The following is a 27898-nucleotide window of genomic DNA, read 5'->3' on the forward strand; positions in this document are numbered from 1 at the left end:
AAAAAAGAAGTGCAGGTATCATAGAGGAAATTTAGATCCTGTGATTCCGATCCCCTGGGCTTAATATATTAATAGCAGCGGAATGTTCTGGTTGAGAGAGAGCCGAGGATTTTGGAAAAACAAAATTCTATATGTCTGCATTTCAGTATCAATTGCCATTGTTTTCATGCATTTCTGAACCCACTGAAGGTTATTATGGAAACTTTCTTAAACTTCAGAAACACAAACTCTGATTGAAGATGAAACCTCGTGATGGATGTACAACTCTGAACATTTACTTAAAACAATTTAATCAGCTTAACAATAATCCACAACCTTCGGACCAACTACTTAAAACAATTTAACTATACAAGTAGAACAGATGCATTTTGTGGTGTGTGGATTAAAGCTGTTTTTATAAAAAGACTAATGAAGCCTAGCCTGTTTTTCTCAGTGGGTAGAGTGTCAGCTTGCGGACTGAAGGGTCCTGGGTTCGATTCCATCCACCTCGGTTGCAGGCTCCAGGGCAAGTGCAGGAGGCAACCAACCAATGTTTCTCTCACATCGATATTTCTCTCTGTCTTTCCCTCTCTCTTTAAAAAAATCAATGGAATATGCTCGCTTCGGCAGCACATATACTAAAAATCAATGGAAAATACCCTCGGGTGCAGATAAAAAAAATTGATGTTGAAAAACAGATAAATAATAAAATAAATTAATAATAAATAAATAAGACGAATGAAGAACGCCAAAGTTAATCATCGCTGCATATTTCTTTCTTAAAGTGTAAAGTGCTGTAAGGCTGATTAGGAGAGGGAGGATGTGCAAACCAACAGATGACCAGAGGCTCTGATATTTGAAACCCTGTGAGCAACAAACCTTTTCCAGGGAAGATACTCATATGCTGCAGGTTCAAAAGCAGGCCACAAATGAAACGCCAAGCTTCTAGAGACTTCCTTGGCATTTGGGAGAGTGAGGGTGATAGAGGCTAGAGCCAGATTGCAGTTGTGCCCATGAGTATATTAATTTCGCTCTTCATTTTGGCTGTCGATTCTGTTTACAGATAGGATCAGGTTAAATGGATTATTTAAATCTGTAAAATATTTGTTGATAGTTCACCCGTGAAATGAGAGTTGAGTGTATTTTTCCAGTTTTGACATTTTCTTCCAGAAAAGTGGAAAGATGATTCATTCATTGTTCAAAACACAAGTATTGAATTATTGAACATCAACTATGCTTCCTGGACATGGGATCAATGCATTAGAAGCTAGAGTTAATGATACCCGATTCCTCTTGATAGCTCTGTGTATCTTTGTGAAATCACCTATCCAGCTGAACCAGAAATTTGTTCTGTGTAAATTTTTTTTGAAATATGTTTGATTTTTACAGAGAGGAAGGGAGAGGGATAAAGAGTTAGAAACATCTATCAGCTGCCTCCTGCACACTCCCTACTAGGGATGTGCCCACAACCAAGGTACATGCCCTTGACCAGAATCGAACCTGGGACCCTTGAGTCCACAGGCCGAGGCTCTTATCCATTGAGCCAAACAGGTTAGGGCTGTCCCGTGTAAATTTATTTATTTATTTATTTTTTTAATATATATTTTATTGATTTTGTACAGAGAGGAAGGGAGAGAGATAGAGAGCTAGAAACATCGATGAGAGAGTCATCGACCAGCTGCCAGCATACCCCCCACCGGGGGTATGCCCGCAACCAAGGTACATGCCCTTGACCGGAATCAAACCCGGGACCTTTCAGTCCCCAAGCCGACGCTCTATCCGTTGAGCCAAACGGGTCTCGGCTGTCCTGTGTAAATTTAAAAGTATAATATCCATTGTTCCATAAGGATTATCGTGGCGATCAAATCACCGATGATAACATAAATGAAAGCATTTTGTAAAACGGCAGAGCATTATACAGCTATGAGTACTCATTACTCTGGACTGACTCCAGGACTCACTAGTACAAATAACTGCACTATTTGTAACCCAGATATTCCTTCCTGAAAATTTCCTAATTCTCCATTTCCTTGGTCCCGTATTTTCAGGTGTGCCACGGCAAGAAGGGTTAGTTATCAAGTTCAACTAACGAATCACCATCCCAAGTTATGTTGTGAGTAGCGCTAGGACCGAGTAAGAGAGGTATTTCTTTAAATCGTTTTGACCACAACTGACGGGCTAGGCTTGCGGCTTCATTCCGCCCTAAAGTGGGCCGGCGCCGCGCACTACGTCCTGACGCCGCGCACTACGTACGACGCGGGCGCGCGCACGTAAGTGGCTGCCGCTGGCTGACTTCCGGTGGCACGGACTCCGAGTTTCCGCGGGATCCGTCGCCGGTGAGGGCAGTGTGTCCCGTGCCGAGAGGCGGGAAGTGGCCTGTGGGAGCCGGACGTCAGGGCGCAGGATGTCCAGGCCGAGGGGGTCGGGGCGGAGGGCTGGCGCGGGGTGGAGGGCAGAAGGTAGAGGGCTGAGGGGGTCGAGCCCGGCGCGGGGGCTTGGGCCAGTGCTCGGCGCCTAGGTGGAAAGCGCAGTTCGGTCTCCCTTTTGAAAATTATCCCCAGGAGGGGCTCGCGCTGGGGCTACCTTCGGATTTGCATTCTCTCACCCTGTCGGTCTCACTCCAGTTCCTAAAAGGTGAGCCTCTTTGGAATTGCTGTGTTATAAGTGCCGGGGGTCGGTCCCTGTACGCTACTGACTTTAAATGGTAGCTGACTTTATTTTTATTTTTTCCCTTCCTAATATTTCCCCCCTTTTCATTAATTCATCTGCAAAATACTGGACTAGCCTAAGCTACTCCCACCCCCCTCACCCACTTACCACCCTCCCTTGAGCTCTAATTACCAAGATGAGGGCGTTGGTAGACTGGAGGGTGGGGGGAGATCTCTCCTCGTGGTCTGTGGAAACTGAATTAGGGAGGTTTAGAACTAACTTTGGTTTAGAGAACTTTGCCGGGGCCGGTCTGCTCAGGTGATTAGAGTGCCGGCAGAGTACACCAAGGTTTCGGGTTCCATCCTCGGTCAGGGCACACACAGAATCAACAAATGAATTCATAAATAAGGAACAAGAGATAAATGTTTCTCTCTTTCTCTCAACGCATTAAATACGAGAAATTATTTAAAAAGGGGAAAAAAACATACAACTTTATTTTGCAGCCCTGTAGTTCAAACTTTCATCCAGTGCCCTGGTAGATGGGCATTCATACTTTGAGCATTATCAGTGATGAAGAACTCACTGTAACACAAGATAATTTATTCTGTTCTTGTACCTATTGGGTAAAGTTTTTTTGGGTAGAAAGTTTCCGTATAATGCTTAACTCTGGTCTAAATGCTGCATAAAATAAGCACAGAGTAAGAGAGGAAGGGAGAGGAGGAGAGAGAGAAACATCAATCTGCTGCCTCCACTGCTGCTAGGGATCCAACCTGAAACCTGGGCATGTGCCCTGACAGGGAATCGAATTGGTGATCTCTCGGTGCATGGGAGGATACTCAACCAACTGAACCATATCAGCTGGAGCCATACTCTTTTCCATTCATTCATGTAGTTAGGGAACATTCATTCAGTCTTTACAGTAGGGCAGATACTGCCTGGTACTAGGGGTACTAGTTGAAAAAGTCCTTTTCCTGAAAAAACTATGTATTTTTTTGTGGAGGCAGATGGGAAGGAGACAGACAAGAGGCAATTACAAAAGTTATAATTACTATAAAAGGTTTGCAAACAGGTTCTAGAACATAAAAGAAGAGACCATCCAATTTAGGTTAGTGTTGCTCTTAAAATGTGATAACTGGAATTGAAAGCAAGAGTCAGAAGTACCGTAGTACAGAGAACAGTAGGAATCTTTCTCTTGTTTACAACACAAAATTTCTGATAATATCACCTAACCTCTTTATTTATTTGTTAATCCTCACCAGAGAATATGAATTTTTTCCCATTTATTTTTAGAGAAAATGGAAGGGAGGGAGGGAGAAAGAGAGAGAAACATGGATTGGTTGCACCTGGACTGGGACTGGGAATCAAAACTGCAACCCAGGTACATACCCTTGGCAGGAATCGAACTTGTAGCCTTCCGTGTCTGGGCCTGTGCATGCTCTAACTTCTGAGAGACACTGTCCCGGGCAAGGCCTAACCTCTTTAAACAAACACTTTGCTTTTGGATTGTTTCTGTTAATGAAATAACCTTTTTATTTATGCAACAAAAATAGAAAACATTTATTGATCTAATAAATTACTATCTAGTGATGTCACTGCTATTTTTAATTTAGTTTATGACTGAAGAAGCAGATTCAGGTTAAGTAATTTTTAGAAGGTCACAAAGCTGGAGAGAATCAGACTTGGGGAGCAAATCCAGATTGTTTGACTCTGTTTGGTCTCAGCATCGTGCTATTCTACCTTCTTGATGGTAATAATAATCTCTGACGCTCATCATTTTCTATGTAATTCTTAAAACAACTCTTAGGAGGTAAAAACAGTTCTTTCTTACAGTTGAGGAAACTGAAGTTTGGAGAGGTTAAGTCACTAAGCAATATAACTTATTAATCAGTGGTAGAATTGGGATTTTAACTCAGGCACTCTAACCACTGTCTGTCCACTTCCACTTAATGGGAATGAGGTGCATTTGATATAAAGTACTGTGTTCATGATTGAATATAAGAAAGGGAAAATATATTTGAGGATGTATTATCATAGTTAATATGAAGTTGATAAAAACTCGCTTTTATCCTTTTAGGATGGAACAAAAGTAGGACCTTTAAAATGTTGCCCAGTAAGAGGAGAAGAACTGCAATGACTGAGTTCCCACAACATCAGGGCACCCTGGAGGAAGATGACTTAGACCTTGAGTCAGCCGCTAAACCAGAGTCTGACCAGAGTAAAGGCTTGGGGCCAGCGTCACTGTCCTGGGGTGGAAGTCATGGTAGTGCAGCTGGTCTAGAGGTTGAATCTGTGCAGGACGCAGGAGATCAGCTTGGTGTGGAAGATCCGTCTTTGAATTCCAGGGTACTCACCCAGGACACAGATGCAACAGTTCTAGAAGCGGTTAACGTGGCCATCTCACAGGGAATCACCCTACCTTCCTTGGAGTCTTCCCAGCCCCTTAGCATGCACACTGATAGAGAAAAACTCCATGCCACCGGCTCAAAGAGAGGGAAGAAAACCACACTCAGGCCCAAGCCAGTTACCCAAGAAGACAGAGGTGATCATCTTGTCACCAAGGAGCCTTTTCCAGGAGAGCCTGGTGAAGAAGTCAAGGAAGAGGCAGGTAAGATATGCCTGATCTTTAGGCTTAATGTTTTCCTCGTCAGCAGTTTGGCAAGTCTTTGCCTTTGCTAATGCACTCTTGTCAGGTCCTTTACAAAATGTAGTTTTTCTGAAAAGAGATCTTGATTTGGCATGGAATTGGAATTGTAGAGTTCCGAAGGTCAGCAGTGAGCTTTATGAATGGATGGGGGTTTTCTCCCCTCCCATTTCTTAAATCTTCTGTGCCCTTTTCTTTCCTTTCTCTATCCTTTCTTGTCTGGAGGTATGAAGTATGTATAGCTTTCTGTGATTTGGTGCATACCTATGAAGTGGGGCTTGTGGAGAAGGATCAGTGGCTTAGAGACTCCTGCCTTGGACATTGGGAAGGGCTTTACCTAACCCTTAGGACTTGGAGGATGAGTTGCAGTTTGACAGAATGATGGCATAGGGTTTCATAGGCCAACAGTAGTGTGCTCAGAGGTCAGAGGCAGAAGAGGATGGTGACATTGCTTGGAAGAAGTGGTGAGAGATGACTTTAGAGTGGTAGATTATGCTTAGGTTGTGAAGGGTTTTATTTTCCATGCTTAGGTGTTTGAACTTTTCCTGTAGGTCAGTGTTTCCCAAACTTTTGACATATGTGTACCCCTTCTATAATTTTCGTAATGCTGAGTACCCCTTGTTAAAAAAAAAAAAAAAAGGATGTATTAGGCGCAGCTAAGCACGGTGCAGTGCATATTCCCATCAAACTCTGGTGCAACGCATACCCCCACCAAACTCTTCCTGTACCCCTGCGGGTACGCGTACCACACTTTGGGAAACATTGCTGTAGGTGATAGCTAATCCTATATAATAAAAGGCTAATATGCAAATCAACTGAATGACAGAATGATGCACACTGACCCACCAGGGGCAGACACTCAATGCAGGAGCTGCCCGCTGGTGGTCAGTGTGTTCCCACAGGGGGAGCGCTATTCAGCCAGAAGCCCTGAGCCAGGCTCATGGCTGGTGAGTGTGGTGGTGGTGGTGGCGGCGGTGGCCGGAGTCTCTCCCGCTTCCTTAGCAGCTGCAGGCCCTAAACCGTCAGTTGGACATCCTCTGAGGGCTCCTGGACTGTGAGAGGGAGTAGGCTGGGCTGAGGAACCCCTCTCCCCTCGAGTGCACGAATTTTGTGCACCAGGCCTCTAGTTGATGCATAAAAGAAGCAGAAGACATAGTTCTAATCTCGGGAAGCTTATACTTTAGTTGGAAAGACAAGACATAAATGCATAGTTCATTTGGAACAGTATAAGGATATGTGATTAATTTGTGTGGCACAGGTAATTAGGATTTTTGGAACTTGTAGGATTGATATGTTTTGATAGATTGTAGGGAAGGAGTGGAAGTAGAACAGCACATTTTGAAAATATGTAGAAGAGCTGTGTTTGTGTGGGAATGTAGCAGGGCTTCAGAAAGAAAGGGCAAATCCAGGTATTCAGAGCCTCGCTGTTACCCCCTTAAGACCTTTATAAAGGATGGGACTAGGATGTTGACAGTAAGGATAGAGAATAAAGACTATATTTTAGAGTCTTGACAAAGAAATAACTAATATTGCTCAGAGACTGCTATGATTTAAGGTATCTGGATTGGGAGATGGTGAAGCATGCCATCATAATGGGGAACATATTTGAGGAGCTGATTATTAAATTTTTTTTCTTCAAACTTAGTTGTAATGGTGACATGAAGACAGGAGGAACTGGAGAAAAATACAAGATTAGAGTGCTAGATAAGGAGTGGATAATTAAATAGGGGTTCAATGTCACTCAGCTATTGAGTGGAATTTATTACTAACATTGGTTAGTAACATGGTGCAAATTTCAGGTGTAGACTTTATAATATGACATCTGTCTAACTTATACCACTGAACTCTCTAGTCTTCCATCGCCATATATTTGACCCCCTTTACCCTCTTCGTCCTCCCCCACCCACTTCTCCTCTGATAACGTTTTATAATGTATATCACTTATAGTTAATTAAATGTGATGTTAATGGTCAACTATATAGTGTCCCTTTGTCATCAGCAATATAATACCTCCTCTCTTCCCATTACGAATCTGATCTTTCTATCCTACATAATAAAAGGCTAAGGTGCAAATCGAAGGAACGGCGGAATGAGCAGTTGCTATGATGCACACTGACCACCAGGGGAGCCCCACTCAGCCAGACATTGGGCTCATGGCTGGCAAGTGCAGCAGTGGTGGCAATAGCCTCTCCTGCCTCCACGCAGTCTGACATCCCCTGAGTGCTCCTGACTGTGAGAGGGCACAGGTCGGGCTGGGGGACTCGCACCCCCCCCCCCCCAAGTGCATGAATTTCATGCACCAGGCCTCTGAGTCCATAATAATAAAAGCATAATATGCTAATTAGACCAGACAACTTTACAGTTGAAGTCGGGGCTGCAAGGGAGGCCAAATTGCCAGAGGGAAGCCAGTGCTGGCAGCTGGGGTAAGGAAGGCCTATCTTGCATGAATTTTGTGCATCGGGCCTCTAGTAGGAAATAAATGCATAGCTCTCAGTATAATAGAGCTAGAAAGACCTTAGCAATTATCTACTTCAATTCCCTGACATTATAGATGAGTAAATTGGATGTGAGCATATTTCAATATCATTTCAATATTTTTCTTAGGACACTGTCTTTAAGAGAGAGGAATACCTGTATAGTATATGCATTATTTACAAAGTTATCTATCTAAAAAGGACTTTATAACAAGATCCTGATTTCTACAATAGAGTCCGACTAAGAATGGTGGCAGAGTGAAGCAGTGTTTGTGATTCTTCCAGGGAAACCTCAGATGCATTCTGGAGAAGAGATGCCTTTCTTGCCATCAGGCAGCCCCTCTGCAAAACTAGGAGCCCCGCCTGGGAAATCATCGCAGCCCGATGTCTGTGCCTCTCCTCCAGGAAAGCCATGCAGGACTTCAGATCACCACGCTGAGGAAGAAATGGAGGATGATGGACTCTTTATTCCAATGGGTAGGCTCTCTTTTTCTTTCCTTTTTTCAATTTTATCCTCTTTATTGAAGTATAATATGCAGAAAACTGCACATATCCTAAGATATAAAAGGTTATTGAATTTTCAGAGTTTGAATACACCTATATAACCAGCAACCAGATCGAGAAAAGAGAAAAGAATATTACTGCCTGGCTCGGTGGCTCGGTTAGAGTGTCAGCCCATACACCAAATGTTTCCAGTTCCATTCTCCGTCAGGGCCCATGCCTGAGTTGTAGGTTTGGTCCCCAATTGGAGTGTGTATGGGAGGCAGCTGATTGATATTTCTCTCTCACATTGATTGATGTTTTTCTCTCTATCCCTTTCTCTCTCTCAAAATAGATAAACATTTCCTTGGAACATTCCCATTTAAAAAAAAAAGAAACAGGATATTACCTGAACCCAAAAGTACTCCCTTTAAGTTATTACCAACACCTTACTGCTAGGGTAACCGTTATCCTGACTTCTAGCAGCATAGATTGGTTCATCTGTTTTGTACTTTCTACCACCTCTACCATTACCACCTCTACCACATCATACTCTTTGATTTCCAGGGCCAGACAGCTGGCAGCTTGTTTCTCTTTACAGCGTTGCCTTTTGGGATTAAGTTTGGGGAACAATTACTTTGGAGATTCTGGTGATGTTCTTGGTTTATTTGCAGAAGAGCAAGACATTGAAGAAAGTGAGAAAAGACAGAAAAAGAAAAAGGGTACCAAGAGGAAACGAGATGGAAGAGGTCAGGAAGAAGGGACTTTGGCTTATGACCCAAAACTGGACGATATGCTTGACCGTACCTTAGAGGATGGCGCCAAACAGCACAATCTGACAGCAGTCAATGTGCGAAACATCCTTCACGTGAGTAAGACTGGGGCAGCTATGGAATTGGAGTGGAAATTTTTTATGGGAAGCAAATAAAAGTACTCGGGAAATTCTTTTTTTTTTTTTTTTTTTTTTTTTAAATATTGACAAATCTTTTTTTTTTTTAAAGTATATTTTATTGATTTTGTACAGAGAGGAAGGGAGAGAGATACAGAGTTAGAAACATCAATGAGAGTCATCGATCAGCTGCCTTTTGCACACCCCCTACTGGGGATGTGCCCGCAACCAAGGTACATGCCCTTGACCAGAATCGAACCCGGGACTCTTCAGTCCCCAAGCCGACGCTCTATCCATTGAGCCAAACTGGTTTCGGCTCGGGAAATTCTTGACTCGTGGCATATGAATTACTTATTTTGTGAGTTATCTATGGCAATACATTTCAAGATAGATTTCTCTTTGCACTCAGCACACATTTGAAATCTGAACAAATGTTAAAGAAGAACTTAACTGAGAAGATAAACTGTTCCTCTGCTGCCTTCACTGATTTGATTGTTTACTGTATTATTTATTAGATTTGGTGATGATAATGTTTATACTGGATTTACTCTTTTGTGTGTTAATATGCCTGAAAAGATGCCCAGTTAACAGTTTATAGTACTTTGCACTATTCTTCAATATGTAGCAACTATTTATAAAACTTGTTTATTAGTTTCTCCTAAGCATATATTACCTCAGAATTTCCTTTTTATTTTTTTTATTTTTTATTTTTAAAGTATATTTTATTGATTTTGTACAGAGAGGAAGGGAAAGAGATAGAGAGCTAGAAACATTGATGAGAGAGAGTCATCGATCAGCTGCCTCTTGCACACCCCCTACTGGGGATATGCCCACAACCAAGGTATATGCCCTTGACCGGAATCGAACCCGGGTCCCTTCAGTCCCCAAGCTGACGCTCTATCCACTGAGCCAAACCGGTTTCGGCAGAATTTCCTTTTAAAAAAAAAATGTTTTTATTGATTTTAGAGAGGAAGGGAGAGGGATTGAGAGATAGAAACATCAATGAGAGAGAATCATTGATTGGCTGCCTCCTGTACGCCCCTTTGGGGAGGATTGAGCCTACAACTCGGGCATGTGCCCTTGGTTGGAATCCAACCTGGGACTCTTCAGTCCGCAGGCTGATGCTCTGTGCACTGAGCAAAACCAGATAGGGCAGAATTTCTTTTTAGGTAAGCTATTTTTATTCCCTGTAGCAGCTAATAAGCTGTCAAATTGCTTGAAGCTGTGTGTGTTTATGCAAAACTTGCTTCTTTGCTTTTAGTTGCCTTGCATTACCCTAATCTGAAGCTATTTGAGTATCTAGCTCTCATTTGTCTCTACATATGCTTAGCAGAATCACAGAGAGATGAGTGTTATCGAGTGACATGTCTTTGTTGCATAATGTGAAATTTCATCTTTCTGCAGGAAGTAATCACAAATGAACATGTGGTAGCGATGATGAAAGCAGCTATCAGTGAGACTGAAGATATGCCCATGTTTGTGAGTATTTGATTGTCATTTTTTTTAATGTGATGGAATAGAGCTACCTCTAAACTGGCTAAGTGTAGGAGGCCACTTCGGTGTCTATAAATAGTTTGGCATTTGGGGGCAAAATTAGCATCCTAAAATTCGAGAATTACATGATGATTTTTATTGACTCTTCTCATTTTCCCCTCTCTAGGAACCCAAAATGACACGCTCTAAACTTAAGGAAGTGGTGGAGAAAGGAGTGGTGGGTGTTCTGTTTTTTCTTTATTGTTTACTTAGGTTGGTAAATAATATCTAATTTCAGGTTATTTGTAGAGAGAAAAAAATATACGGTAGATATTATTGTGATCTGAGTTTGCCTTCTTAATGAAAGATGTGTAAAAAACAAAAGTAAAGGTAAAATATATGAAATCATCAGCATAGTTTATTTTAGTCGATGTGGAAATAGTGCATTTTTGGAACTAGTAGGTAGTAGATAACTATTTAAAGTTGCTGAAAGCAACAAGAGGTCAATTCTGTTCACGTTATATGTGGCAGGGTTTAGTATTTCTCATAGCGTGTCCTGGGAACCACTTGCATCAATACCACGCTGGTGTGGGTTCCCTCAGAAGTCTTATTAAAAATACACATTCTTGGGCCCCCCTCAGACCTACATATCAGGACCCATGAGTAGGGCCTGGGATTGTGTATCGTTGAAAACACACTAGTTTTTCCTTTCGCACACTGAAGTTTGAGAACCACTTGAAGACTTGTGAAGTATTTTGGTATAGCAAGGTCTTTGGTGCTTGGAACCACATTACATCCTGCTTAACAAACACTTATCCAGTTTGTGGTTACCTTCTGTGACAAGGCAAGTGATAGTCTGAGGGAGTCCGTTCTGTGTCTCATAGTGAGGAAGATGGACCCAAAATACATAATTGTAGTTTTTATCTTTTTCCTGCTCTGTTCCTTGCAACCCTGTAGAAGAAATGTCTGTTCCTCTTCCACATGACCTTTCCTCTAGTCAAAGAAAACTAGCATCTCTTTTTGCAACATTCTTTTCTTGCTAAACGTCCCCCGTATTTTATTAGCCTTTAAGTGACATAGCTTTGAGTATTTTTATCAATCACCCTTTTCTTCTGAATGTACCTATTGTAGTTTGTATCCTTTTAAAAGTGTGCCACAGTGGAATCTACTGGTCTGAAGTGTCTTAACTAGTACAGGGGAAGTTAGGTTATCCCCTCAATGTTCCACATACCATATTTCTTTTGATGCAGTCTGAGATTTGCTTTTTGATAGCCCTATCATATATATATATATATACACACACACACACACACACACACACACACATATATATATATGTTTTTTAAAAAAAATACATTTTATTGATATTTTTTATAGAGAGGAAGGGAGAGGGATAGAAAGCTAGAAACATTGATGAGAGAGAAACCAGCTGCTTCCTGCACCCCCTCCCACTGGGGATGTGCCTGCAACCAAGGTACATGCCCGTGACTGGAATCGAACCTGGGACCTTTCAGTCTGCAGGCTGACGCTCTATCCACTGAGCCAAACCGGTTTCGGCCATATCATATTTTTTAATTTAATCAACTAATCCTGTTGTATTAAGTGAACTATCATCTTCAGGAAGTGCACAAATGGACATGTGGTAGCTATGATGAAAGCAGCCATCAGAGAGACAGAAGTTACATGAAGTCTACCTGACATATGGGGTGTAATTGACATCATTTCCATGTTTGATTTGAATAAAAGGCCAAGGAGATCCAAATCAGATTCTGGATTATGCTTACCAGCCACAAATATAGATGTAGAGAAGTTGAACAACCCAAGACGATAGTTCATGTGGAAGAGCAGGATTAAAGTTCCTCTTTTTTTTTTTTTTTTTAATTAAGCAATGATTTTTTTTTAAAATATATATTTTATTGAATTTTTACAGAGAGGAAGAGAGAGGGATAGAGAGTTAGAAACATTGATGTGAGAGAATCATCGATCAGCTGCCTCTTGCACATCCCCTACTGGAAATGTGCCTGCAACCAAGTATCGGGTCTAGTAATAATTAATGTCGTTTTTAACATTCGTTTAAAATCTTGCTTGGCGTTGACTTGTATTGACATAACCTTCAAACACGTGGTATCTACAGAACGTGTGAAGTGCAATTAACAAGTTTTGCTTGAAAAAGTTTGTGTTTGGTTTGGTTTTTGTTGCAAAACTAGGGCTAAGAAGATGGCGGATGAAGAGCATATTTGGCACTGCATGCTTTACGAGTTCCAATTAGGAAGAAAAGCAAGTGAGGCTGCAAAAAACATCTGTAGTGCTCTTGGTCAAGATGCAGTTAGCGCCAGAAAATGCCAGCGTTGGTTTGAGAAATTTCGCGAGGGAAATTTTTCGTTAGATGACAAGAGTGGTCGAGGCCGTGTGTCCAATTTTGATCAAGAAGCTCTTCAAGCTCTTTTGGTGCAAAATCCTCAAATTACCCAACAAGAGCTTGCGACAACTTTAAATTGTTCACAAAAAACAACTTCCAATCAATTGCGTGCACTTGGCAAAGTCCAAAAGTTTGGAAAATGGGTTCCTCATGAGTTGACCGACAACAACCGTAATCAAAGAGTCACAATTTGCAGTTCGCTCCTGTCTCGTCAAAACCGTTTGCCGTTTTTAGAGCAAATTGTTACCGGAGATGAAAAATGGGTGCTGTATGTTAATTTGAAAAGGCGGCCTCAATGGTTGGACAAAAATGAGGCTCCGCAGCCCACGCCAAAACCTGACTTGCATGTGAAAAAAGTGATGTTGTGTGTTTGGTGGAATTTTAAAGGAATTCTTCATTATGAACTTTTACCATCTAACCAAACCATTACAAGTGCAGTGTATAGTGCCCAATTGGAAAGGTTAGCCCAAGCTTTAAGAGAAAAAGAACCCGTGCTGATTAATTGGAAGGGCGTAATTCTTCACCATGATATCGCACGACCGCATACTGCAAGAATCACTGCTGAAAAACTGCGCCAGTTGGAATGGGAAGTTCTCCCTCAACCTGCATATTCTCCTGATATTGCCCCTTCCGATTACCATTTGTTTCGTTCTTTGCAAAACTTTCTTCTTGGAAAAAAATTTAATAATGAAGAATGCCTCAAAAATGCATTGACCGAATTTTTTGCATCAAAATCACAAGAATTTTACAACAGAGGGATTAAAATGCTTCCTGAGCGTTGGGCACAAGTAGTAGAAAACAACGGCAACTATATTGTTGATTAAATTTTGTTGTATTGTTTAAATAAATTCGATTTAAAAAAGTATTAGAAAACGACATTAATTATTACTAGACCTAATACATGCCCTGAATTAACCCAGGACCCTTCAGTCCACAGGCTGATGCTCTTATCAACTGAGCCAAACCGGTTTCGGCTCCTCTTGCTTCTTAATGCTTAGTAGACTGACTCCAATACACTTCAGATGCTGCTTTGCCTTCATGATGTATTTGGGAATAGGGGAATTGATTGGCTCAGAAACAAACAGGAGAAAGGGTGTGGCCCTGAACCACATCATCCCCTGTACATTTTGTGCGGGCCTAGCCACACAGATCAGTGGCTCGGACACGGCAGGGCTGAAATGTGGAAAACCTGAGGCTCCTTGTAGAGATAGAACCCAGAGGCCTGTTGGATTTTGTTCATAAAGTGATTTTGATTGGGTCACAAGTAAATAATCAAGAAATTACCTACTCCAATGGCATTTTGTCAGCACTATGTAGGAGCTTTAAAAAAATTATTTTAAAATCTTTTCCTCCAACTCTACTGTTTTAAAACATGAAAAACGTTGAGTTTTAGTGAATCCATATTCCATCTAGATTTAACAATTGTAAAATTTTGCCATATTTGCTTTATAACTCTATTGTTTGTTCCTATACTAGTATTTGAAGATAAGTTGTGGACAGTTTGACACCTCACTCCAAATCCTTTCATAAGACATTTCGTTGCCCTGGCCGGTTTTGCCCTTCAGTCCGCAGGCTGACGCTCAGTGGGTAGAGAGTCAGTCTGTGGACTGAAGGGTCCCGGGTTTGATTCCCGTGGGGGCGGGGGGCACATGCCTGGGTTGTGGGCTCGATTTCCAGTAGGGGGTGGCAGGAGGCAGCTGATCAATGATTCTCTCTCATCATTGATGTTTCAGTCTCCCTCTCTCTTCCTCTCTGAAATCAATAAAAATATATTTGTTAAAAAAGGGAACTTTGTGTGGCTGGCTCTTTGGAGGCATTCTAATGGTAGATTTATGTAATTGAGTAAAAAAGTATTGATATCAAAAGGCTACTGTCACCTATAATATTGTAGTTTACAAGTAGTTTTTACATTATTTTGTGTAAACCCAAGCTGTGATTTAAAGTAGACAAGACAGATACAGAGTCTTACCTGGTTTGAGGCAGAATGCTGATGATGGAAATAGTTTTCTCACCTTTTCTGCTGTCAAGCTATGACAGATATTTGAGAGTATACTCTCAGGGATAATCAGTACCTTAGCTCAGGGCAGCTCCATGGTAGGTAAATGGCTCTTTGTAAGGGTAAAGAGAAAGTAAACATTAAAAACAGTCTATGCTTTTAGGCTTAGGCTTAGGCTTAGATTTAGGCTTAACTAGGTTTAGGTTTAGGCTTAACTAGGCTTAGGCTTAAGCTTAATTAGGCTTAGGCTTAACTAGGCTTAGGCTTAGGCTTAACTAGGCTTAGGCTTAACTAGGTTAGGTTTAGGCTTAACTAGGCTTAGGCTTAAGCTTAGGCTTAGGCTTAACTAGGCTTAGGCTTAACTAGGCTTAGGCCTAGACTTAACTAGGCTTAGGCTTAACTAGACTTAGGCTTAGGCTTAACTAGGTTTAGGCTTAACTAGACTTAGGCCTAGGCTTTACTAGGCTTAGGTTTAGGCTTAACTAGGTTTAGGCTTAACTAGGTTAGGTTTAGGCTTAACTAGGCTTAGGCTTAAGCTTAAGCTTAGGCTTAACTAGGCTTAGGCTTAACTAGACTTAGGCTTAGGCTTAACTAGGCTTAGGCTTAACTAGACTTAGGCCTAGGCTTTACTAGGCTTAGGTTTAGGCTTAACTAGGTTTAGGCTTAACTAGGTTAGGTTTAGGCTTAACTAGGCTTAGGCTTAAGCTTAAGCTTAGGCTTAACTAGGCTTAGGCTTAACTAGACTTAGGCTTAGGCTTAACTAGGCTTAGGCTTAACTAGACTTAGGCCTAGGCTTTACTAGGCTTAGGTTTAGGCTTAACTAGGCTTAGGCTTAACTAGGCTTAGGCTTAACTAGGCTTAGGTTTAGGCTTCACTAGGCTTAGTCTTAGGCTTAACTAGGCTTAAGCTTAGGCTTAACTAGGCTTAGGCTTAACTAGGCTTAGGCCTAGGCTTAACTAGGTTTAGGCCTAACTAGGGTTAGGCCTAGGCTTAACTAGGCTTAGGCTTAGGCTTAGGCTTAACTAGGCTTAGGCCTAGGCTTAACTAGGCCTAGGCTTAACTAGGCTTAGGCTTAGGCTTAGGCTTAACTAGGCTTAGGCTTAACTAGGCTTAGGTTTAGGCTTAACTAGGCTTAGTCTTAGGCTTCACTAGGCTTAGTTTTAGGCTTAACTAGGCTTAGGCTTAGGCTTAACCAGGCTTAGGCTTAACTAGGCGTAGGCTTAGGCTTAACTAGGCTTAGTCTTAGGCTTAACTAGGCTTAGGCTTAACTAGGCTTAGGATTAGGCTTAACTAGATTTAGGCTTAAGCTTAATTAATCTTAGTCTTAGGCTTAGGCTTAACTAGGCTTAGGCCTAGGCTTAACTAGGCTTAGGCCTAGGCTTAACTAGGCTTAGGCTTAGGCTTAACTAGGCTTAGGCCTAGGCTTAACTAGGCTTAGGCTTAACTAGGCTTAGGCTTAGGCTTAACTAGATTTAGGCTTAAGCTTAATTAATCTTAGTCTTAGGCTTAGGCTTAACTAGGCTTAGGCTTAGGCTTAACTAGGCTTAGGCCTAGGCTTAACTAGGCTTAGTCTTACACTTAACTAGGCTTAGGCTTAGGCTTAACTAGGCTTAGTTTTAGGCCTCACTAGGCTTAGGCTGAGGCTTAACTAGGCTTAGGCTTAACTAGGAATATAAACAAACAAACAAACAAACAAACAAATAAATAAAAACTGACCAAATTAGTGGCTGCTCCCCAAACCGTTGCTGGGGCAGGAGCATGTGGTTAGTACAGAATAAAAATAAAATAAAAAAATAAAAGCAGTCTATTCCAGTCAAGAGAACTTAACTACTTATATTCTTTGTTGCTAGGTAATCCCAGCATGGAACATCTCACCAGTTAAGAAGGCCAATGAAATTAAGGTAAACTTGGAAGGGGTAATTCTAATTCCTTTTCAGAAAGGCTTCATCAGTTTTGAAACCTAAGTACTTTTTATTTGTTAACATTTTTGGGACTTTTAACTTAAACATTTAAAATTTCAGCTTTAATTTTTCTTCTATTAACTGTTAGGTTTGATTCTCTTGCTAGTAGTCTCTTTAACCCCTGCTTCTTATTCCTTACTTTCAGCTCATTGTGCTCTTAGGCTTCCCCCCCCTCCTGCTTGTCTTTTCCCCCTTATTTTCCAAGTACACATGATTTATATTTCCTGTTTACTTTATTTCTTTCTGTAATTGTATTTATGAAGCCTCCTCAGTTTGTGGATATCAACCTCGAAGAAGATGATTCCTCAGATGAAGAGTACCAGCCAGATGATGAAGAAGAAGATGAGACTGCTGAAGAGGTCAGTGGTGACCCTGTGAGTGTTGATAATATAGAAAAAAACTTGGCTTAATAAGGCAGAGTGTATTCTCTTGCTTTGTAATGTCACCTGTTCTGTAGAGAGGATTGAGACACTGTTCTTTTTTTCTACTCACTTCGCATAAATCCAAGTCTGAGAGGTATTTTTACATGCTTAATTTTGTCACATCTTGTATTATGAAATATAACATACAGAGCTGTACATACAGTAAAAATATACAACCTAATTATAAAGCTAATTCTCATGAAACTTCTCCAAAGTCATTAAATATAACATTGCCAAGGTACCTCTTATTTGCCCTTCATGATCATAATCATTTTCTCTTCTCCTAAAGATAACCATTATCCTGACTTTTTGGATTACTTCTTTGTTTTGATTTAATATTTTTATTAATTTCAGAGAGGAAGAGAGAGATAGAAATATCAATGTTAAGAGAGAATTGGCTGCCTCCTGCACACCTCACACTGGGGATTGAGCCTGCAACTTGGGCATTTGCTCCTGACCAGAATTGAACCTGGGACCCTTCAGTCTGCAGGTTGAGGCTCTAGCCATTGAAACAAACTGGTTAGGGCTTCTTGTTTTTCCTTATAGTTATGTCACCTAAAATTGCAGCTCTATACATTATAGTTCAGTTACTGTTTTTAAACTTATAAATGGACCCATAGTGCATGTATTCTCTCTCTCTCTCGATAGAAAAGCAAGCAAGAATTTATTGACCATAGCAAAAACACACTTAGGACAGTGAAACCAGGAAGGACATTGAAGCAGTAACAGGAGAGCCCAGGCTGGGCTGCTTTGGCTCACTAGGAAGTCAGAGAAAAGGGGGCTTGGAGACAGGCTCAGGGAGTTAGCCCTGGAAGAGGTGCTCTGCCCATTTCTCCCCTGGTCACAAGTCTCCTGGGGTTCCTTGGAGTTTGGGAGATACATACCTATTGGGGAAGGAGAGGGGGAGGGAATGGCAGAGTCATGCTCCCTGAAGGCAGAGGGTCTGTATTCTTTTGTGTCTGGCTTTCTTTTTTAACATTAATCCTTTGAGATCCATCTATCTTGTTTATTTTATTTTATTTTATTATTAAAAAATATATATTTTACTGACTTTTAAAAAAAATATATTTTATTGATTTTTTTACAGAGAGGAAGAGAGAGGGATAGAGAGTTAGAGACATCAATGAGAGAGAATCATTGATCAGCTGCCTCTTGCACACCCTCTATCCACTGAGCCAAACTGGTTTCAGCTATCTTGTTTCTTTTAGCTATAGTAATATTCTATTTCTTTTTTGGTAATATTCTATTTCTAAATGTGTTGTTTGACTTGTTTATAAAAGGATCTTTGATGAATGCCTTACAACTTTGCAAAGTTTGCATTGCTGATGAGCACATTGATCTGATGATCTCTGTTCCTACCTTCAAAATATTAAGCTTCTATGATATTTAAATGTATTTTCTCTTACTCTAATTGAATGATAATTTGTGATTTCATTCTCTTGTGATACTTCATACTCAGTGGAAAAGGTAGAGGCATAAATGTAAAAGTGAACTGGATATGTTTTGTAGAGTTTGTTGGAAAGTGATGTTGAAAGCACTGCTTCGTCTCCACGTGGGGCAAAGAAATCCAGACTGAGGCAGTCTTCTGAGATGAATGAAACAGATGAAGAGAACGGCATATTATCAGAGGTAAATCTACGTCTACAAAAGTGATAAGTTATAACTGTGTGAATTCTGAGCTATTACCCTTTGCCAAACATGAATTAAGATCAATAATCATGCCAGGATCTTCCTGGAATTTTTAACTGGTTATTATAACTGTTTAAATTTCAAAGTCTTTTAAATCTTTTAAATCAGAAAACTGAACCCAGTGATAGAAAAAGAGCTTTTGTGATGTCTCATCAAAGGGGCCAAATAAGAGTGATTAACAGAGTTTCTTCTTTTCTACCCTTTTCTTTTTTATACCAGTTTTCTAATATTGTCCTAAAGCCATTTTTATAACATTTCCCACTTTTGCTAACCTTAGTAACCTTTGGCTTCATTGGAAATAGCATGAAACCTAATTAAATTAATATATTGACAGAGTCTTCATTTTTATGTACCTCTATCATGTCTATCTAGATGGGTCCAGAAAGATCATTAGTATATGATCTCTCAGCTTCTTTTCCCCCCTCTCTCTCCTTTCATTCCTTCCATTTATTTTTATAATGTGCTTGCATCTTTTAATTAGGCTGAGAAAATTGCCACACCTGCCATCAGGCACATCAGTGCTGAGGTAGTACCCATGGGGCCTCCACCCCCTCCAAAACCCAAACAGACCAGAGATAGTACTTTCATGGAGAAGTTGCATGCTGTGGATGAGGAACTGGCATCTAGTCCAGTTTGCATGGATTCTTTTCAGGTAAGTATAATGCTAATTGCTCAGAGCCCTGGCTGGTGTCACTTATTGGTTAGAGTGTCACCCCATGACCAAGGGTCAAAGGTTCTATTCCCAGTTCAGGGCACATACCAGGGTTGTAGGTTTGATTCCCAGCCCTGGTCGGCATATGCAGGAGGCACCATATTGATGTGTCTTTCTCACATTGATGAATGTTTCTCCCTTTCTCTCCCTCCCTTCTTCCCTTCCACTTTTTCTAAAGATCAATGGAAAAAATATCCTTAGGTGAGGATTAATAACAACAGATTAAAAAGAAAATAATAAATCACTGGGGAAGTCAAATGGAGTAATTTATTTGTTATGTTGGGAAGAGAGAGGGGATGATAATTAAATTCTGATATAAGTAAAAGTTATAAAATTGTAGGTCTTTGATATCCTATTTTATTTGTACTATTTTATTGTGAGAATGGCAGCTCCTAAGGAAGGAATAAGGTATGTGAAAAACATTTTAAATGTGGAACATAGCCCTAACCAGTTTGGCTCAGTGGATAGAGCATTGGTCCATAGACTGAAAGGCACATACTTTCGTTACAGCTTGATCCTTGGCCTTGGTCTGGGCGCATGTGGGAGGCAATCAAATGATGTCTCTCACATCAGTGTTTCTCTCTGTCTCTCCCTCTGTCTTTCAAAAACTCAGTGGAAAGACATTCTCAGGTGATGATTAACAACAACAAAGCCTCTTGATAAGGCGACATTTGAGCTGAGATCTGAATGAGAAAGAGCAGGCATATGTAAAAGATCTGGGGGAAAATGGTTCATTCATAGGAAATAGCACATTTAAAGTTCCGGATTCATAAGGATCACGGGAAGTAGTAGGAGTGGGGTAAGAGCTAAGCTTGAGCATAGGATCATGAAGGTTTTGAAAAACCATGATAAAGAATTTAGATTTTGCTCAGGCTGGATTGTCCAGTTGTTTAGAGCGTTGTCCCGATACACCAAGGTTATAGGTTCAATCCCCGGTCAGAGCACATACAAGATTCAAGATTCAACCAATGAATGCATAAATAAATGGTACAACAAATTTCAATTTCTCTCCTCTCCCTTCCTCTCCCCCTCTTTCCTTTCTCTCTAAAATGAGTAAATTAAAAAAAAAAAAAATGTTTTTTTTTTTTTTTAAAAAATATATATATTTTATTGATTTTGTACAGAGAGGAAGGGAGAGAGATAGAGAGTTAGAAACATCGATGAGAGAGAAACACCGATCAGCTGCCTCCTGCACACCTCCTACTGAGGATGTGCCCACAACCAAGTTACATGCCCTTGACCGGAATCTAACCTGGGACCCTTGAGTCCACAGACCAAGCTTTATCCACTGAGCCAAACCGGTCTCGGCAAAAATGTTCTTTTGGGACAAATGTTTAATTAGCAACCCAATTAAAAAATGGAAATTTGGGAAGGAGTTAGAGGGTGATGAAGGACAAAAGGGAAGGGATTAAGATGTACAAATTGCTAGTATAAAATCAGTCAAGGGGAATATATAGTCAACAGTATGGTGTCAGATGGGTATTAGACTTATCAGTTAATCACTTTGTAAGTTATGTAAATACCTAATAACTATGTTATATACCTAAAACTAATATAATATTGTATGTCAACTATAATTGAAAAATTAAAAAATTTGTAATGGGCAAAGCATATGAATAGACATTTCTCCAAAGAAAATATGCAAATGGCCAATAAGCAGTGAAAAGATGCTCCACATTTTCAGTCATTAGGAAAGTGCAAATCAAAACTACAATGAGATTTCACTTCATTACCACTAGGATGGCTATAATGTTGCTGCTGGGAACATAAACTGGTACAGCCACTTTGGAAAAACGGTTTGGTGGTTTCTCAATAATTACCATATGACCCAGCAGTTCCTTTTCCAGAGAATTGAAATCATGTCCATGTAAAAATGTACACACAAATGTTCACAGCAGTATTATTCATAGTAGCTCCAAATTAAAAACAACTGAAATTTTCCTCAAGTGATAAAAGAATAAACCAGAAATTGTATATCCACATATAATAGAATATTATTGTGCACTAAAAAGGAACAAAGGTTTGATTCATTCTACAAAATGAATGAACTTATGCTAAGTAAAAGAAGCCAGAGACAGAAGGCTACGTACGTATTATATGATTCCATTTATATGAAATAGCCAGCATAAGCAAATCTTTAGAGACAGAAGGTAGATAAGTGGTTAACAGAGACTGGATGCAGGTGAGAATGGGTTGGGAGTGACTGCTAGTGGGAATTGGATTTTTGGAGCGGGGTAATGAAAATGTTCAGGAATTTAATAGTGTTGATGATTATACAACTCTGTGAATACAGTAAAATCCACTCAGTTTTATACCTGTAATAGTGATTTTTTTTTTTTAATGAAAGGATCATTTTTCTTTTTTTAAATACATTTTTATTGATTTCAGAGAGAGATAGAAATAATAATCATTGATTGGCTGCCTCTTGCACACCCCCTACTGGAGATTGAGCCTGCAACCCAGGCATGTGCCCTCACTGGGAATCAAACTGTGACCTCCTGGTTTATAGGTCAATGCTCAACCACTGAGCCACCCTGGCAGGTCTTTAATGGTGAATTTTATGACACATAAATTATAGCTTAGTAAGCTGTTTTAAATGTCTTTGAAATTTGGTTTTAAGACTGATGTCATTATCCTTAAAGTTTCTCAAAGAATAATAAACCCAAATAGTTTAGAGAAGAGACTTTATCGTTTTAGCTAAGAAGAGAAACGCATAGAATATGATGATATTTGGAGAATTTGGAAGCATTAGGCATTCAGTGATATGTTTTTATTTCCTTCTCTATTGGCTAGCCAATGGATGACAGTCTCATTGCATTCCGAACCCGCTCTAAGATGCCTCTGACAGATGTTCCCCTGGGACAGCTAGAGGCAGAGCTTCAAGCTCCAGACATCACCCCAGACATGTATGACCACAATACAGCAGATGATGAGGAATGGAAGTTGTGGCTTGGGGGACTTATGAATGATGATGTGGGGAATGAAGGTAAGTAGTTTTACTTGCATTTACTATCTACTTTGTCTACTTTGTGGTGAAATTTTCATTAGTTGGACCTTAAAGAAGATATTTTTGGTTAATTGAATTTGGTATTTATCAAGCAATTTATTTTAAACTAGAGGCCTGGTGCACAAAATTTGTGCTCTCAAGGAGTTGTCCCTCAGCCCAGCCTGTGCCATGAGCCCAGCTTCTGGCTGAGCAGTGCTCCCCCTGTGAGAATACACTGACCAGCAGAGGGCAGCTCTTGCGTTCAGCGTCTCCCCTCCTCCCCCCAGTGGTCAGGGTGTGTCATAGCAACAATCGTTCCGCCGTTGGTTGATTTGTATATTAGCCTTTTATTATATAGGACTAGTGGCCTGGTGCACAAAATTTGTGTACAGTTAGGGTCCCTAGGCCTGGTTGGTGATCAGAGCCGATCTTTGGGGAATGACTGGCAGGGTGATCAGAGCCCTCGCTTGAACCTGCCTTGGTTGGCCTGGTGCTACGTGCTCATTAACACCCCTTACCTCCCCACCCCCAATTGGGGCCTGTGGGCTGGGAGCAGCTCCTGCATTGAGCGTCTGCCCCTGGTAGTCAGTGCATGTCATAGCGATCGGTCATTCTGCCATTTGGTCGATTTGTATATTACAGTTTTGTATAGATAGATTAGTAGTTAAATTCTTTTCTTCCCTCCTTTTTTGTTTTAGAATCTTTGGGAATCTTGAATGCTAAGAATCTTCCCCTGAAATATAAATGCACACATAATTTTATATACCCTCTCATTGATTGGAGCGCATTGGTTCACTTGACTATTGTGTTAAGGTTTTTTTTTTAGAATATATAATAAAAATATTTATTTATTTATTTATTTATTTGGATATTTTGGTTATTAGTTTTTTTTTTTTTATTAAATTATTATCTGTGTACATGTTTTACCATTGCCCTCCACCCCCATACATACCCTCCCTCCCCAGAGTTTTGTGTCTATTGGTTGTATGTGTTAAGGTTCTTTATGATGTAAGTGAAAGAATCCAACCTCCACTTGCAAGAAGGTCAAATGAAACCAGACTTTGCTAAAGGTCAGAAAAACCTACAGTAGAGTTGACACCGTGTTAGGGCCCTCCTTCCTTCTCTATAGTTTTCATCTCTACTTCTTTTTGTCAGTCAACTCCATTATTAAACCTGTTTTATTCAATAAGGTTTGTACCATAGTCATAAGCACATTGTTTACTTCTTACATTGTCCTCAGATCAGAAGGATTGTAATGATTCCAGATTTTGTCCTATTCTCTTTTTTTAATCTTCACCCAAGGATATGTTTTTCATTGATTTTTTTTAACATGTTTGCCAAATAGGTATTCTGAGAACATTGGCTGACCCATTTGTGTGTTGTGAGCAGAAGTTGTCTATTGCAATTCTTGCACCCAAACAGATGGGTGTCCAAACATTAATATAATATCCATATGTTATAGGCTCTTTCAGTGCTTTCATTATTCAGCAGTGTTTGAAAAGGATCTGCTGTGAAGAGACTTAATAAGAAATGACTGTAGAGATTAGGAAGACAGAATTCCATAGGTTAGCCGAAACCGGTTTGGCTCAATGGATAGAGCGTTGGTCTGCGGACTGAAAGGTCCCAGGTTCAGTTCCCGTCAAGGGCATATACATTGGTTGCGGGCACATCCCCGGTAGGGGGTGTGCAGGAGGCAGCTGATTTGGCTCAGTGCATAGAGAGTCAGCCTGCAGACTGAAGGGTCCCAGGTTCGATTCCAGTCAAGAGCACATGCCTGCGTTTGGGGCTTGATCCCTTGTAGGGGATGTGCAGGAGGCACCCAATCATGATTCTCTCTTATCATTGATGTTTCTATCTCTCCTCTCTCCCTTCCTCTTTGAAATCAATAAAGATACACACACACACACACACACACACACACACACACACATATATATATATATATATATTTTTTTTTCATTTTCTCTGTTGCACTAAACACATTTCAAGTTCTCAACTTCCACACAGTCAGTGGCTACTATTATTGTACAACGCATATTTATAAGGTTTTCATCATTGTAGAAAGTTCTCTTGGACATCACTGATCTAAAGTTGTCCCAGGGCCTAGCCAGTGTGGGTCAGTGAACAACCGACACCCTATGAACCAGGAAGTCACGGTTTGATTCCCGGTCAGGGCACATGCCTGAGTCAGGCTTGATCCCTAGTAGGGGGCATGCAGGGGACAGCCGATCAGTGATTCTCTGTCATCATTGGTGTTTCTCTCTCTCCCTTTCCCTTCCTCTCTGAAATCAACAAATATATTTTAAAATAAATAATTAAAAAATAATAAAGACTCAGAAAAATGTTACTTTAATATAACAATAATTCAATGACTTCTTCATGACCTCCTGGTTCATAGGTTAATGCTCAACCACTGAGCCACACAGGCTGGGCAAACAATTGGGAAATGGGAAAGATATAGAGAAAATTATTAGGGAGAAACACAACCTTATTTCTATATCCTAACATAACAAATGCTTAATATTTTTGTGTATTTTTAGTTATTTTTTAGTCCTAATACAGGGATATAATTTTTGAAACTTAATGATTATTATATGTTATTACATTGTGTTTTTTGTCATGTATGTATTGAATTCTTGTAGAATATTGCATCTTTGCATTTCGTATAATAGTCATTTCCTAATTTTGGTGAATTAGATTTATTTATTTTTTCACTATCAATGCCTTCATGAAGTTTAACAAAAGTATTATTTTCAGCCGAAATCGGTTTGGCTCAGTGGTAGAGCGTCAGTCTGCGGACTGAAGGGTCCCAGGTTCGATTCTGGTCAGGGGCATGTGCGTAGGTTGCAGGCACATCCCCGGTAGGGGGTGTGCAAGAGGCAGCTGGTCGGTGTTTCTCTCTCATCGACGTTTCTAGCTCTCTATCTCTCTCCCTTCCTCTCTGTAAAAGGATCAATAAAATATATTTTAAAAAAAAGTATTATTTTAATAAGATGTAATAATCAAAGTGGGATTCCTGAGATAAATTATATGTTCAGTTTTCTTGCTTTTGTTGCATTTTGACAGATTTAAGTCTTGTTTGGAGGAAGGAAGAAATTTGGCTTATTGGAGAGGATAGGTGAGATGAGTCAGCTGTAGGAAGTGATCTGTGCAAAGGCATGGAGGATAAAAAATAAATTCTTTTAAAACTTAAGGATAGTCCTGGCAGATTTGGCTCAATGGATAAAGCATCAGCCTGCGGACTGAAGGGTCCCAGGTTCGATTCCTGTCAAGAGTCTGTACCTTGGTTGTGGGCATATCCCTGGGGGTTGTGCAGGAGGCAGCTGATCGAAGTTTCTCTCTCATTGGTTTTTCTGGCTCTCTATACTTCTCCCTTCCTCTTTGAAAAAAAAATCAATAAAATATATTAAAAACAAAGCAAAACAAAAACAACTTAAGGATAAATGTTCTTTATTGGAACAGAGTCTCATAGTGCTGAATATCTTACATTGTCACTAAAGATAAGAGTTCAGAGTTGGGAATGAGTGTCTGAAACTTTGTGTTTTCTAGATGAGGCGGATGATGATGATGATCCAGAATACAATTTCCTGGAAGACCGTGACGAACCAGACACAGAGGATTTTCGCACCGACCGGGCAGTGAGAATCACCAGTGAGTCTGTGTTTACTATGAGTCCTGCTCTTAACTGTGTCCCATCTACATTTGTTCACTTTGTATATTTTTGAGGGTAAAATTTGCAGTCCATTTAATCTGAGACATTTAAGCTTCCTCTATCCTATTTCTATAAATCTTTAAATGTAGGTATATATTCAGAAAGCCTATCAGTAACTTATACTTACACATCCCATAGTTACGTATTGAGTCCAGTATTTGGCGGGGATTATACTTAGAATACCATAATGAATAAAACATGGCCTGAGCCTTATAGGGTGACAGTTTTGTAGGGCATACAAACAGAAGACATTATAATAGCCCTAGTCGGTTTGGCTCAATGAATAAGGGATAACCTGTAGACCGAAGGGTCCCAAATTCAATTCTGGTCAGGGCAGGTGCCTGGGTTGCAGACTTGATGCCTAGTAGGGGGTGTGCAGGAGGCAGCCAATCAATGATTCTCTCTCATCATTGATGTTTCTGTCTCTCTCTCTCCCTCTCCATTCCTCTCTGAAATCAATAAAAATATATTTTAAAAGAAAACATTATAATACAAAGTGATAAATTGTGTATAGGGTATGCTAGTGGCTTAAAAGAGGGTAAAATATAGTGATGGTATGAAATTAGGGAGGGCTCAGGGAAGGATTCACAAGTTGAGATTTTTTTATTCTAGTTTTGAAGGAGGAATAGGAAATTTTTGGTATATGGGGGCAGAGAAGGATATTACAAATATAGAGCATCTATAATCAACAGAATTGTGAAACAACAATAAGTGTCTTGGGGAAATAGTAAGTAGTTGGTATAGTTGTGTGAGTAAATGGTGGTAGGAAAGGGTAATCAGTGTTCAGACTTGGAATTTGAGAACCTTGAATTTGAGTTTTGGTTTATCAAAAAGGAGAGCTCAGCCGAAACCGGTTTGGTTCAGCGGTAGAGCGTCGGTCTGCGGACTGAAAGGTCCCGGGTTCGATTCCGGTCAAGGGCATGTACGTTGGATGTGGGCACATCCCCGGTAGGGGTTGTGCAGGAGGCGGCTGGTCGATGTTCCTCTCTCACCGACGTTTCTGGCTCTCTATCTCTCTTCTTTCCTCTCTGTAAAAAATCAGTAAAATATATTTAAAAAAAAAAAAAAAAAAAAAAAAAAAAAAAGGAGAGCTCAAAGAGTTTTAAGTCGGAAATCAATAGGAACTTATTTGGATTTTAGAAATATCGTTTTGATTAACTACCAGTTTAATATAAAGAGATAAGATTGGAGGCATGCAAAGCAAATCACTTGACTTGAGTCATTTGTTTAAAAAATTACTTCATTGCCAGTGATAGAAAACATATTTCAGAAAGTATTGATTTTTATTACATGTATTACATTGTTAGCTTTTGACCAGGTTATGAAGAAAGCTTTATTTTTATTATTTTTTATATAAATATTTTTAAAAAATATATTTTATTGATTTTGTACAGAGAGGAAGGGAGAGAGATAGAG

General features: G+C 40.1%; 1 protein-coding gene across 4 annotated transcripts in view; it reads left to right on the plus strand.

Annotated features, from left to right (window-relative positions):
• The first annotated feature begins 2249 nt into the window (after window positions 1-2249).
• LOC118721619 (GON-4-like protein) overlaps window positions 2250-27898 on the plus strand; it is a 53241-nt gene continuing 27592 nt past the window's right edge. The window contains exons 1-13 of one of the 4 annotated variants that reach the window (XM_036442788.2): window positions 2250-2613; window positions 3132-3222; window positions 4703-5233; window positions 8029-8220; window positions 8898-9091; window positions 10517-10591; window positions 10773-10823; window positions 16851-16901; window positions 17225-17320; window positions 18893-19012; window positions 19554-19724; window positions 22578-22770; window positions 26320-26421. In XM_036442788.2, coding sequence (XP_036298681.1) covers window positions 3168-3222; window positions 4703-5233; window positions 8029-8220; window positions 8898-9091; window positions 10517-10591; window positions 10773-10823; window positions 16851-16901; window positions 17225-17320; window positions 18893-19012; window positions 19554-19724; window positions 22578-22770; window positions 26320-26421 — 1831 coding nt within the window. In that variant the 5' untranslated portion in view covers window positions 2250-2613; window positions 3132-3167. Of the gene's footprint in view, window positions 2614-3125; window positions 3223-4702; window positions 5234-8010; window positions 8221-8897; window positions 9092-10516; window positions 10592-10772; window positions 10824-16850; window positions 16917-17224; window positions 17336-18892; window positions 19013-19553; window positions 19725-22577; window positions 22771-26319; window positions 26422-27898 lie in introns of those variants that run through there. The other 3 variants (XM_036442789.2, XM_036442775.2, XM_036442783.2) reach the window with 3 other exon arrangements.

The sequence above is a fragment of the Pipistrellus kuhlii genome, unplaced genomic scaffold, assembly GCF_014108245.1.
Source record: "Pipistrellus kuhlii isolate mPipKuh1 unplaced genomic scaffold, mPipKuh1.p scaffold_m20_p_18, whole genome shotgun sequence".
In the NCBI taxonomy this organism is placed as follows: Eukaryota; Metazoa; Chordata; class Mammalia; order Chiroptera; family Vespertilionidae; genus Pipistrellus; species Pipistrellus kuhlii.